The sequence below is a fragment of the Haemaphysalis longicornis genome, unplaced genomic scaffold (assembly GCF_048455015.1).
Source record: "Haemaphysalis longicornis isolate Haplotype H1 unplaced genomic scaffold, Haemaphysalis longicornis Haplotype H1 scaffold_12, whole genome shotgun sequence".
NCBI lineage: Eukaryota > Metazoa > Arthropoda > Arachnida > Ixodida > Ixodidae > Haemaphysalis > Haemaphysalis longicornis.
In genome coordinates, this window is record NW_027526225.1 from 113,122,941 (window position 1) to 113,136,541 (window position 13,601).

Here is a 13,601-nt window from a genome sequence, read left to right on the forward strand (position 1 = left end):
TTGTGGCAAAGCTGTATGCAGATGTGTTGCAATGATAGCTGACACACTTGGCACCGTGTTGAACGCAGGGGCGTGATCAGCATGTATGCGGGCAAGCCGTGCTACACGCGGAGCTCTCCACTGGTCTGCACCCACGTGGCTGAGGGCCACAGCAAGGCGGTCCTCTCCCTGGCGGTGACAGATGACGTCCTCTTCAGTGCCTCCAAAGGTGGGCACCTGCACCCCTTGCTTTTTTTTAAACACGAAAGTGCTTTATTCCGGGATTCACGAAGATTTCACTTGCATCATATCCGCCGCGGAAATGATGGCAGTACAACGAAGCGAGCGGCCTGTAAAGGGTGCACCCCTGCACACAGGGTCTTCTTGCGGGAAAGCAACCTTTAGCAATAAAGAGTACGTTATACTTACGGTTGTTCGTTTTCGGTTTTTATATTTTCACACGAAAGTGTTTTATGCTGTTATACACCAAGGTTTCACTGACGTCATATCCATCAAGGTAATGACGCCAGTACACCTTTGCCGAAGCGACCCGCCAGCAGGACGTCGCTCGCCAAGCACAGCCACAAGACAGCCGCCGACCTGCAAATCATGCTCAGCTGCAGATTTCGCTGCACATTTCACTTTCGTGTTTTACCGATTCCTATGACAGAGGAATCGAGCAGTTTTTTTTTTTTTTTTCTAAAGTCGTGCAAACAGGCACATTTGTATGCACATCGCATGCCTCTAATGTAGCAGTTCTAAAAGAGCATGTGTGCGCATACTGCTGTCGTAGACTTCAACAGTAACTGCCTTCAAAAAGTTCTATTCGCCATACCTTCGCTCAGGGTGGCGCAGAATTAATCAAGGCTCGATTTTTGCTTTACTGATTCGGCATCAAGTTGGTGCACCAATCTCCATCATAAATTAAAATTTTACTTAACTGCACTCCTTGCTGAATCATTTTTGCCGATCCAGTTAGCCACATCTTTCATAGGTTAGAGTTACGTCAGTAACTCCCCTCCAAACAGTGAATAGAATACAAATTCAGTATTGTGCTCCTGCTACACTGGCGTTCCGAATGTCATTCGATCCGAATGTCACATGACTCCAATGCGAAGTTGTGCTGCTCCACCGGGTTTTGAAATGGCGTTCAGCTCTAATGACATTCGAGTCGAATGAGCACCCTGTTAGATGTTTGGAGCTTTCAAATGCCATTTCTTGCACTCTCGCGCACGGCGTTCCCAAGTCAGTTAACAAATATAGTACCGGTGTGCTGAAAAGAAAATTTCAATTTTGGGACTTTTTTTACTTTTCATTCACTTAAATAATGGTATCAAGATGTGATAATTCTGAACTCTGAGCACCAGTGCGAGCAAGTGAAACCAGTGTCGCCGGACAGCACAAAACATGCACCCAAAAGTATAAAAGAACCTTGACTGCGACTTAACTTAAGATAAACTGTGCTAAAGCTTCCGTTATTTATAATTTGACATCATTTCACTGCCAAAAACTGCTGCTAAGTTTGATTGTTGCATTATTGTAAAGAAGAGCTCGACAGCAGCAGCACCACACAGCACAGCAAGCTATGTTAAGGCATTTCAAATGCCTTCGAAATTGTAGTGGATTACGGCAGATTCTGAATGGAATTTGAAGCCACTCATTTGAGTCTAATGGCATTTGGTTCAAATGACATTCGGGCACCAGTGTAGCAGGGATATTACTCTTGAAATTGCTGCAGAGAAAGGCTTTGCCATCTCTGAAATCAGCATGTTGAAATCCATAAACAGTGTCCGTCCTTAATTGAGATAATAAAGTGTTCTGCTCTGACATAGGGGACATCTAATTACGGAGGACTTCACAGGCCCAAGCAGTAACTATTGGAATGGGTTAGAAGTGCAGCTAGGCATGCAGCGAAAGAGAGCAAACCATGAAAAATCTCCAGACAGACTGCCCTTTTTTTTGTTCAGCTTTGTGCACTGCAAGGTCATGGGTGCAACCATTGAGGGTGCCTAGCAAACAAATGTTGTTCTGCCTTGAAAATGCAGTCGCTTGATGACATAGCTTGGATGGCAAAGTTTGCCATGGCTTGGGAAGCTCCCACGATGGTCCCACCCTTGCGCTGTTCCTCTCCTCCTCCTCCCAGACCGTACAGTGAAGATCTGGAACCTACGCACGGGACAGGAGATCCAGAGCCTGCGAGGCCACCCGGACAATGTGGTGGCCGTGCGTTACTGCGAATACCACCGGCTCACCTACTCGGTCTCGACGGCCTTCATCAAGGTCTGGGACGTCCGTGAGAGCCCCGCCAAGTGCGTGCGCACCCTCTAGTGAGTACCTTCTCCTTACTGTCATTTTGCTACTTGGCCTGTTTCACCGAGGTGGTTGCCTAATTGCCACATCGTGCAATGAATATAAGATTGTACGGAACTTGTGCGGAACAGAGATTGTACTGAGGTTGTACAGAGACTGTATAGAGCTTGTACAGAACTTGTATGGAGCTTGTACAGAGCTTGTATTGAACTTTTATGACACTTGTACGGAGCCTTTATAAAACTTGTGCAGAACGTCAAAGAAGGTGTCTCTCGACAGTGCGTTCGTTTTCACCAAGGTTCATTTTAGTGGCAGAATACAATCTGGCTTTGGTCCTCATTAAGTTCATGTATAAATTTTTCAAACCAGCAGTATAGTGAGCCGGCCTGTCTAGGTGTACTGTCATGCAGCAGAAAGACAATCAATTTTATTGAATCGAGATAACTCTGCGATGCAAAGGGTGTACTTCAATAAGTAAAACCAAAAAGATCAGCTGGAACACACTGTGTACTACCTTTATTAACATCAAATGAATTTAGATATTAAGACAATTTTAAGTTTCCTTTCAACCTGATACTTCAGCAACATCACTGCCCTTCATTGTGTCGTATTGTGGCCCGTATTCTAGTTAGTGCCTCATTGTAGTGTGGCCATATCCTTGTTTGTCCACACTCTTGCTGAGATGTTGGTGTGTCTTCCTCTCTCACCAGCTCATCGGGCCAGTGCAGCAATGGGCCAGTCGTGGCTGACTCTGCGTCACGCAGTCTCCAGATTCCGCCGGGAGAGACGCGAATCAACGCCATCGAGCTGAACCCGTACGGCTCCCTGCTGTTTTCAGCTGCCTCCAACATAGTCCGTATCTGGGACATCCGCAGGCAAGCTCTCTCTTGTCATTTCACTGCGGGGGCCGTCGGGTGAATGTGGTGAGCATGCGAATGCCGAGAGCTGCTTCAATTCACAGAGCTTGTAGAAACTCAATGTGTTTGTTCTCGGTTTTGAACGAGGAGGTGCAGTCACTCTCGAGAGTGTAGTTTCCTGACTCTTGGCATGTCCCACGACCAAGTGTTCCCACACTTGTAAAACTAGCTGTGTAATCAGTCAGTGGCTAGGGTAACCATTGTAACCATATTTTTGATAAGGGCTATTAAAGTGCTTGCGTCTACATTGGGCAGACCTTGGCTAACATTTACTGGCCCTTTGGGACAGCGTGTGTAGCACCTTGGCCGTATGTAGTACCTGTACTATTCGTGTGTGCAAAGTGTCGTAGTGGGTGGTTTTATTCCGCTGTAGTTAGCATATTGCCTCGATCTGTGTGCTTCCCTTGTGGCACCAACCGAAAAGGGTGTCCATCTGTCGTCCAGGTTTGCCTGTGTGGGCAAGCTGGCCGGTGGACACCAGGCGGCAGTGATGTGCATGGCAGTGGACGACGCGGACGGCGAGTCGAGCCTCGTGGTCACGGGCTCCAAGGACCACTACATCAAGGTCGGTGGTGGTCTTTGCTCCTCCATTGCACGGTGTCCTTCCGGACGGAGCAGCGGCAGGGTGTGGACAAGGAGCCCTTCTGCCCCTGCAGGTGTTTGAGATCCCCGAGAGCGGCAGCGGGGTGCTGACCCCCAAGATGAACCTGGAGCCCCCACACTACGACGGCATCCAGAGCCTGGCCCTGTGCAATGACTACCTCTTCTCGGGCTCCCGAGACATGTGCATCAAGAAGTGGGACCTGGCCAACCGCTGCCACATCCTCGTACGCACCACTCTTCTTCTTCTTATCCTCCCTCCCTCCCTCTACCTCTCCAGTGTGTAGTACCACGGATGCCGGCAGCATTTTGGTGCCAGTAAGTGCCAGCTGGGAATGCGCGCTTTTTATTGTTTGTGATTCAATAGTGCGCCACTGGTTGACGAGGCGTGCTGAGCACCTTCTAGTACCGTTAGCTGGGAGCGCTAGTGTGGAGTTGTCCATTCCGTAACATTGCCGGAGAGACTCTAAACCCAATATAAAAAATGCATGGGGTGAGAGGAGGTGGGTTTGAATTTGGATTCTGGCACGCACTATAAGCGAGCATGAAGCAATCCTGCTTGGTCCTAATTGTTAGATGTACATTGCCACACCCGAATGCTATTTTTTCTCTTGTAAATTCCTCTTCAGGGCAACCATGTCCAAATATTCAACTCACTGATCTCGCAATAGTCTTTAGCTTTATTTGGTTCTTACGGAAGAATTTGTTCTTACGGAAGAAGGGGGGGGGGGGGGGGGGGATAGTTTACAAGGAGCCCATGTGTCCTTGCAAACAGGTGCACTTTGGGGGCCAAGCCAACTTCTCTCATTGCGGTCTTGCTGCTGCTAAGGCAGCAAAGGTTAATGCTTGGGTGAGTTAGTGCATGATTGCAAAGAGGGGAACAGCGCAACACAGACGAAACACAGGAAGAAGAAAGGGACAACCACGAGCGCTGACTTACAACTGACTTTATTTTTTGACTGTCAGCATATATATGTGACATGCCGAAAAATAAAGTCAATTGTAAGTCAGCGCTCGTGGTTGTCACTTTCTTCTTCCTGTGTTTCGTCTGTGTTGCGCTGTTCCCCTCTTTGCTAAGGCAGCTTAGATCCGCAGCCTTTCATCAGCGTGCATTGTTTGGCCCAATGCTTTTTGTTCCCTCATTACCTTGGCCTGCACTTGTGTTCAGCAAGCATTTCCTGTTGCTCCCCGTGCTGGGCAGTCTGTGAACCAGGCGCACAAGGACTGGATCTGTGCGCTGAACTTCATGCCCAACGCGGGCGGGCCGCCCGTGCTGCTGAGCAGCTGCCGGGGGGGCATGCTGAAGATGTGGAACGCCGACAACTGCGCCCTCATCGGCGAGCTGAGGGCGCACACCTCGCCCATCAACGCCATCGCCACCAACTCCACGTGCGTCTTCACCGCCTCCAAGTAAGCCATTCCCCACTCATTGCAAGAGTTTTCAGCTCTTCCCAGTCAAAAAAGACCATTGGGTTTTCTAATGGGACTAAATTGGACCTAGTCTGGTTGTGTTTTCGATCCGATTGGGTTTCCCCAATGGGACCCAATTGGACCGCAGATTATGTCCCGTTGGTCTGCCAAAACCAATGATGTCCCATTGGACCCTGTAGGACCATTGAGGTCCCATTCAGATTTTTACCCCCAAATGCACCCAAGCGTGCTTTGAAACAGAGCTAAGTGAAACACTGTACTAAATTTGACAACATATGTGATTGTGCCCGTTTATTTCTGCCTATTCACGAGTGAAAAGCACTTGGGTGATGTTGCTCATCTTGCCACCTCCATCCGTAGGATTGCCAGTAGGCTTGGTCCTGCATGATGAAAAAAGGGACACTATGAACACGTATTCAGAGACAAATTGTCCCCCATCAGAAACTGACATGATGCAACTAACGCACTAAACCTCTTAAACGCACTAAACGCACTAAACTATACCTCTTCGCCAAGTTTCAACGTAGGTAATCTTTTCGCTGACATTGCAGTTGAAATCTTTCATCTCAGCGGGCCAGAACAGTTCACTCAGGGCTTTCTGCAATCTGCAAATGAAAAAAAAAAAAAAAAAGTCACTAGTTGAATTGCCAGAGAATTCATTTCTTGTACTGAATGGTTGTTTCCTGTTTAAAGGAGTAACGATGTAACACACTGAAGCTTGGTTATCTGTACATGCATAAACAGTGAATTTCAGATCTCATGTATACGCAGTCAATTACCTCGCAGCTAGCACACCTAACTTCCATGGCGTCAGGGGTTTCTTTTTCAGGTGGGCTGGGTATCACGGGCAAAGTTTTCCTGCAAATGGAAAGTAACGGAAAAAAACTGAAGCCCATTGCAGACATTCATGCTATGGATTATAGTTATAGAAGTGAGCCAAATATTTCAAAAGGATTGAGCCCTCAGTGTTACAGTTATAGCAAGAAGTGCAACAGCAAATCACGGGATATAGTTGCAGCAAGGGGTACAGCAGCAAATGCCTTCCCAGATTTCCACGAGTAGGTTTTCGCGAAAATGATCTTTGTCTTGTTCTTAGGCATGGGCCCATGTCTCTGCTGACATTAACAGCCCCTTTCATATACCAAACTAAGGGGGGGGGGGTAAGGTAGGGGAGAGCATAGAGAACGAATACGAATTTACTGCAGTTTCTGCAGACAGGTTGGCTGGCACCTCGTAGGCATCGTGAAATCGCCCCCCTCCCTTCTTCCACCAACCCAAGACTCCATTTTTCGCAACCAACCATGCAGTGCACCACACCACTACCATACTATCAAAAAAGGTCCAGCACTACCAGCAGAAGACGCCTCTGGCTATCTCGCAGACGATCAGCACACGGCACCAACAGTCAAACAAGACTGCTGCCCTGGTCTGCGCGTGTTAGTAAATGTCCATTAAGCTGTGCGCATAAGATATTTTGCACATAGTGGGTCAAGAAAAGGGACTTTTTCACCCCAACACTCACAACAGTCCGCAAAGCTGTGCCTAATTTCGCACAAAACACTCTCGAACAACCTTTTGACAGCTGGATTAATTTGGTTGGCGACAGGATTAAATTGGTTGGCACTTGGATAAAATTCGCTGGCACCTGGATTAAATTAGATGGCGTTTGAATTAAATTACATGGCACTTGGATTAAATCTGCTGGCGCCTGGATTAAATTGTATGGCGATTGGATTGAATTTAGCGGGGAAACCTGTAGAGGACTTGCCGCATACATTTTTTCAGTTGGTGTATTGTTGAGCTGTGTGTGAAAAATAAGCACTGTCAATGGGATAACAGTGGCTTAGTTGCTATTGCTGCTGTAAGGGCATCGCGACCCAACGTGCGTTGCAGTGAAGCTGCACCAAAGGAAACACCTCGCATATAATCCGCATCTCTCTACACCTTTTTGGTGCGGGTTATACACGCGAAAATACGGTACCTTAAGAGCAGTGTCCCTCCTTAAAGGAGCCATGAAGAGAAAACAAAAGTTTGTTTTATTCGAAAGATTAGGTGTTTCATAGTACCCCAAGCGCTTTCCCTGAAGCAAATGATGCTTTATTCACTGAGAAATAAGGCAATTTAAGCCAAAATTTTAAATCTCCCGCTAAAATTGAACATTCCGTGACGTTTACAATGGCGTCATAGAGCCGGTCCATGAAACAGATACTTAGTATGTCGACTCCATATAGCACCCACACGCGGGAGTCGACCGAGACGGCGGCCATTTTAAAAATGCTAGTAAAACCTAGTGCACCCGCAGCCCTAGTCATGGAATCGCCTGATCCGGAGAACAAAACTCTCGCCGAGGAGCTCCGGCTTGCATTTAACAACCTCACACCACTTGAACGCTCAACGCTTCTAATACCCCTGTCACACGGGCACTTTCAATCGCGATTGAAGTGAATCGCGATCGAGTTTTCGAGCGCGCTCGACGTACTGCCGCTACTACACGGCCCGTTTCAATCGCGATCGAGAAGTTGCACGGGTTGCACTCGTTTACGCTAGATGGCGCTAACAATGTACTTGCGGCCGGCGTCTGGTAACTTCGCGCGGTCGTAGGTATACGCAAATATGTAAATATTACCTCACGCCTATCTGGGTCAAGTTATTTGACACAATTTGTGGCGTTAGTTGAAGTTGTCACATTCTGTGCCATTACTCAGCGGGGACGAGAGTATCGCTGCTTTCGTTCGATCGCGCTTGGAAGCCTCGATCGCGCTTGAGAAACCAGGATTGAGTTCGAGCGGGATTGAGCCCGATCGCGATTGAAACTGCCGTGTAGCAGAGGCCCGATCCGGATTGAGCTCGATTCGGATCGACTCAATCGCGATTGAAAGTGCCCGTGTGACAGGGGTATAAGTGCACGAGCGGCAAGAGTTGTGGGATACGCGGTGGACGGGAAAGCGACCATTCCGCGATAGCCACAACAGACGAACGCCCTGCCGTCGGCACCGCTGCCTCGTCAGCGCCGTCGCCACGGACGAATACAGACTGGTACGTATGTGCCGTATTTTTATTACGGTTAATAATAGTTCAACTTCAGTAGCAGTATCGCTTATGCCAGTTGGCCGGTGTCGTGTATGGAAAGCCGTTCGCGCGAGCTCTCTGCTTCGACCAGAAAGATACGAGCGTCAATGCGCGGTGTTTACGGCATTTTTCCTCCAAGGTCAGAGCGCCTCGAACCCGAAAATTCGTCTGCGCGACGGCGAGATGTCGAGCTCGGCCAGGCGGTTGTTTCGTACGCATTGGCGCACACGCTTGCGTGTTCGTTCGGAACTTCAACCGTTTACTCCACCGTTCTTTGTCATAAAAAGAATGTGCAGTATGTTTCACGGGCATTTAGCTCGCTATGCAAACTGTAAGCCCTGCCTAACATGCGTTTGCTTTTGCCGGCCTCCGCCAATCGCGGAGCTTAGCCCATGTGACGGCATAGGTTCTGTTGCGGGAAATGAGCTGGTGGGTCGCATGACCATTCCCGTTTTTCCTAATTATGTAGCTTATTTGAGCGAAGTTTGCGTTATAAGTGGTGTCGTTATGGTTCTAACGAGGCAATCTTTCGAATGAACCAAACTTGTGTTTTCTCTTCATGGCTCCTTTAAGACCACCTTGTCTGGACAACAGTGGTACCAGTTTTATTGCAAACCTCAAACAAATAGGTGTTAAATCGTGTGTGTGCGTGTGTGCGTGTGTGTGTGTGTGTGTGTGTGTGTGTGTGTGATTGGTGGGTGCTGGCCAATGTTGACACCAAGAAACGTGACTGGGTGGTCATAGTGCAGATTCAAGTTCAGTTCGTATCACTTGAATGTTAACGTGCTGTTAAAACCAAGGTTCGCACAGGTCCTTGAAAACCCTTGAATTTAGAAGTGTAAATTTGAAGGCCTGGAAAGTCCTGGAATTTTTAAAGGGTCCTTGAAAACCCTTGATTTTTCTGGAGATAACCACTGGCCCTATCTTTTCACAAGAATTTAAAGTGTATGTAAGGAAACATTGTAACAATCAAGTTTCAGTGTATTGCGTGAAATTACGAGTTGTGGATTCTCATTATTACGAGGCAGCATTGAAAGCAGCACTCTTCAATAGAATTCATGTCACGATACAATCCCGTGAAAGCTGGCTTCTGTTCTCTATCTTGCATGTTCCATCTAGTCTGTGGACGGCCTTTCATTGCATGTTTGCTGTGCCTCATACGCTCCATCTGTGTATACTTTTACGTGCAAATGGTGGACGTGTACGCAGTTCATCCTGCCTTGCAGCAACACTTGCTGAGTTAATTGCAGCTGATATTCTTACTGACAAAGCAGGAGATGCAGGCAACATTAACTAAGTTCTGAAATGAAACAGCCTCAGCAAAACACCAAGAAAAAAGAAAAACCTCTAAATATAAACCATGAAAAAAAACACCTGTGGAAGCATTCATGAACCCATAGCACCTGTGTAAATGTGCATTAATGTTATTAAGTACTAGGCAATATCAAAATTTTGCATTTTGTTGAAAAAGTTGTAAATAATCCCAGATAAAACTTAAGATGAGGACCTTGAAAATGTGTTTTCTGGTCCTTGAAAGTCCTTAAAAACCCTTGAATTTTTGCTTTTGAAGCCCGTGCGAACCCTGTAAGACACTCCTAACTGTTAGTTACATCACTGCAGTGCGAAATCCGAAAGATATTTTGTGTGTTTTTCTCAGTTAAAACAAACGTCTTTGGTGGCTGGAAGGCAGCTGAGCGAGTTACCAAAGGTGAATTCCTTCAAATTGAAATAAGTTGTTTTTTTGTCTTTGAGGCCTCTTCAAGCCCAGTGGTACTAGTTCTAGTTTTAGAGGAAGTTTCACCAGCAGGGGCTCGTATATTTTTCTGCATAGTTTCATAGAATAATAACTAGAGTGGAAACTGCCGCTAGTGTCAACGCAAACTTCGAGGCGGCGTTTATGCTTCGATGGGAATGATGGGTAGCTCTGGAACCGGATTGCATTGGATCGAAACAAACCTATGGCTGCGCAAATTGTGTTTTTTGTCAAAAAAACTCTTGTCGCCCGTTTCGCTGTTTAGAAATTACATGGCGAACAAGAAAGCTACTGACCAAAAACTGGTTTTGTACGAAATAAAACGGTGCGTTAAATAAAAAGCACACATGGAGTCGATGAGGTTATTGGAGTAGGTTTGCCATTTGTCCCCAACTACAGCGGGACGCGGACTTCTTTAAAACTATTTGTAGAAGTTTCAGCACTCGTAGTTTTTAATATTAAGAAAAGTTTGGTGCTCCTAAAAAAAAGAAACCGTCAGCTTCAAATATGCATTGCTCTGCCGAATAAACAGCGCCACAACTCCTAATTCGCAGGCAACTTCGCCGCTTACAGTGCCGTCATTTGTGTTTTTGTGGTCATTGTTCTGGCAATGAATTGATAACCCACCCGATTCTCAACTCTGATTATAGAACATTTCCACTAGGGCGGCGTCAATGCTCCTGCGGCATTCAGTTCAAGGAGAAGCATATTTCTGAACGCTTCTTCGCACATAGGAAAATGCGTTCATGCAATTTCAAGACGAGAACGAAACTAGCTGCACGATCCGATCCATAACAACTTTTCGCAAGCCATCGAGTGACAATCCGAATCCATAACTACCGATCACCCCCATTGTGGCGTATGATCGCATCGCCAGATTCCTCTCTGGTTGTTATTCTATGAAGCTGTTTTTCTGGGCCTGCAAAGATTTTGGGAAGTGTTTGCGTTACGATTGCTGTCAGCCACACTAATCTGTGATTGACAAAAACTCTTGCGACGTGTTTGTGTAGCGTTTGAATGTTGCTGAGGCTGGTTGCCATGCTGTGGCACCCCGTGACCCCCTTTTGCAGCAACAGCGACATTAAGATATGGCGAACTCCGGGCTACTATCTCGAGGCGGACGACGCCGAGGGCAACGGCACCAAGTTTGGGCCCGGCATGGTGGCCCAGCATTGAGGACACTCCGGCGATATTGCCGCGCTCTCCTCCTCACTCGTGCACACGCACGCTGCGCCGCCACCCTGCCTGCCTCGTTTTTTACTCGTTGCTTTCGTAATCCTGCACGCCGTGGCAGTCCTGCATTTTGTGTCCTCTTTTCTTTTTGCCGGCAGTCGTGGGTAGTTGCCCCCGCTTTTGTGTTCTGCCCGCGCCAGGAATTTCCGGCCATTAACTGTCGCTGGACACTGCTCCCTCCCAGTTAGCTTAATAAAAATGACAGTGGGTACTTCGCTGCCATGGACTGTGTTACCACATCAGTGCTGAGATCAGTTTGTTTCCACCTTTGGTGCTGTGATAAACTCTTCAAGTAGGTTAGGTTGAAATTTACACGTAGCTGTTGTATGCCGACTGAACTGCGAGAGCGGACGCTTAAGGCCTGTTCACACTTCCGACGAAGTGACGCAATTTCTATTGCTTCAGTCGCCCGGCGGTTGTTTTTGTCTTATGGTCTCGACCAGTTTTTGTCACCACGACAGAAATCGCATCGTTTTTGTCGCAAGTGTGAACGGGCCTTTAGTGCTAACTGTTTTTGTAAAACAGGCGCAGGCACTTTGCTTTGGGGTTAAGTTTGCAGCTTTTGCCAGTAGTGGCTGCCCTGTGTGCGAAGCATGGTAGCTCCCAACGTGGCTGTTGACCTTATGCGTCCTTTATAATTTTGCCCCTCACCCCCAACCCGCATGTGTGTTAACCGCAACGTTGTGCTTCCTTTCCCCCCGCCTGCACTCCTGTGTCCGCCGGCAACGCCAGTGACAACTCGGTGCGTGTTTGGAGTGTGCGGAGCAACATGGAGATATCTCCCGACGCTGCCGACTACTAGGAGACCGTGATACGACCGACGGACTACCTCCGGCGAACCAGGGACAGCGTGCGGTGCCACAAGTCGTAGCATGTGAAACAACGGACAGGACTTGCGTAATCTCAGTCCGCGACACGGCGCCCGTTCTTTTTTTAGTTGCGCGCGCCGTGTGAAATCAAAGCACTTGTGGCAGCCTCTGGTTCTTCCTACTGCGGGTGCATTTTTGCTAGCTAGTCCTTTCGCGTTTATTTACGAGGTTTTTATTAACCTGTCTCTAATTAAAGGTGTTCCAATTTTAACGTGGCTTGGAGGGTAGCCTCTGACTTTACGGCAATATATCTCTACCACTGTTGTTCAGGGCTGCGTCAGTCCAAGGTTTTTCATTTAGCATTGTCAATTCATAATATACTACTTCACGTGTAACTTTGCGTGCAGATATTTCATTCCTTTTAGATGCGCATTAATCAAAAAAAGTTATTTATGAACGCGGTTATTTTAGCGACTTTTGCGACTATTTATACTCCATCATTAATTTATTAATAGACGCGCTATGTCATGTTTTGGAACGGAAGCTCATGTGTGTACGTGCGAAGGAATGTGTGCCTACGGCAGCTTTTGAAAGTAGGGTATTTTTTGAACGTGAAACATAGGTCTACAATAACAAAGCCCCCCCCCCGCCTGAATTCCGGTAGTGACATTCCGAGTGAGCCTTGCCTATTTCTATACACAGTTTTAATAAACATTCCAAACACGTCTGCTTTCATTTTCATGGACGAGCTATTTATTTAGCGGCATATCTATGTACACTTTTTTTTTTTTGTGTAGTCATTTACACCTTTTTATTCCCTGTTCAGGGGTTTCCATTTTACAATCTGCAGAGACCGACTTGAGCGTCCTCTTTGTAGTGCCTGTATGTGAAATGTCCAGAGGCGGGTGTGCCAGTGGCACTCCTGTTTTCAGCCTACATTCCAATGCTGAATACCTTTCCATGTGTACAAAGTGTAAGTAGGCGAATAAAGGAAAACTAGCAGTGAACTTATTGTCTTTTCTTTTTGCCTTTGAACATCTGCGATTGAGTCGTCCCTTCTTCATACGGAAGTGCCGAGACCGCAGAAAAGGTTGCAGAGGTTCCCAATGCTTTGCCCTTAACTTAGTCGCTCTTACTGGAACTTGAGATCCTCGCGCTTGAAATCTTGGATGCAACACAGTGGGAATGAAATATTATCCATGAATTCACGCCCAAAGCATGCGTGGTCACATCAGATGCAGATGTTCGAAACAGCATAAAATTTATGCATTTTGTAATGCAAATAGTTCAAGGGACAGCCAACTGATTTTTAAGGAGTACATGTCTTCTAGCTTGTACAAAATCCAGCATTTCTACATAAATTGGAAGAAATCATTTCAATTTGGCACTAGCCTTTTTGAAATCTAAAAACAAAAATAGCGCCATGTATTGTGTCTGAACGTGACACTACGTACAGCTTCGTCGGTTGCTTAAAGAAATGGGAGAAACTGAATGTAATGA

General features: G+C 46.9%; 1 protein-coding gene across 4 annotated transcripts in view; it reads left to right on the forward strand.

Moving 5' to 3' along the window:
• Klp31e (kinesin-like protein 31E) overlaps positions 1-13,108 on the forward strand; it is a 77,040-nt gene extending 63,932 nt beyond the window's left edge. For 3 of the 4 annotated variants that reach the window (XM_077694198.1, XM_077694199.1, XM_077694201.1), the window contains 7 exons: positions 69-208; positions 2,123-2,306; positions 3,000-3,164; positions 3,651-3,771; positions 3,863-4,033; positions 5,008-5,216; positions 11,130-13,108. In XM_077694198.1, the coding sequence (XP_077550324.1) occupies positions 69-208; positions 2,123-2,306; positions 3,000-3,164; positions 3,651-3,771; positions 3,863-4,033; positions 5,008-5,216; positions 11,130-11,235 (1,096 nt within the window). In that variant the 3' untranslated portion in view covers positions 11,236-13,108. The remainder of the gene's footprint in view (positions 1-68; positions 209-2,122; positions 2,307-2,999; positions 3,165-3,650; positions 3,772-3,862; positions 4,034-5,007; positions 5,217-11,129) is intronic. The other variant, XM_077694200.1, reaches the window with a different exon arrangement.
• The last annotated feature ends 493 nt before the right edge of the window (positions 13,109-13,601 follow it).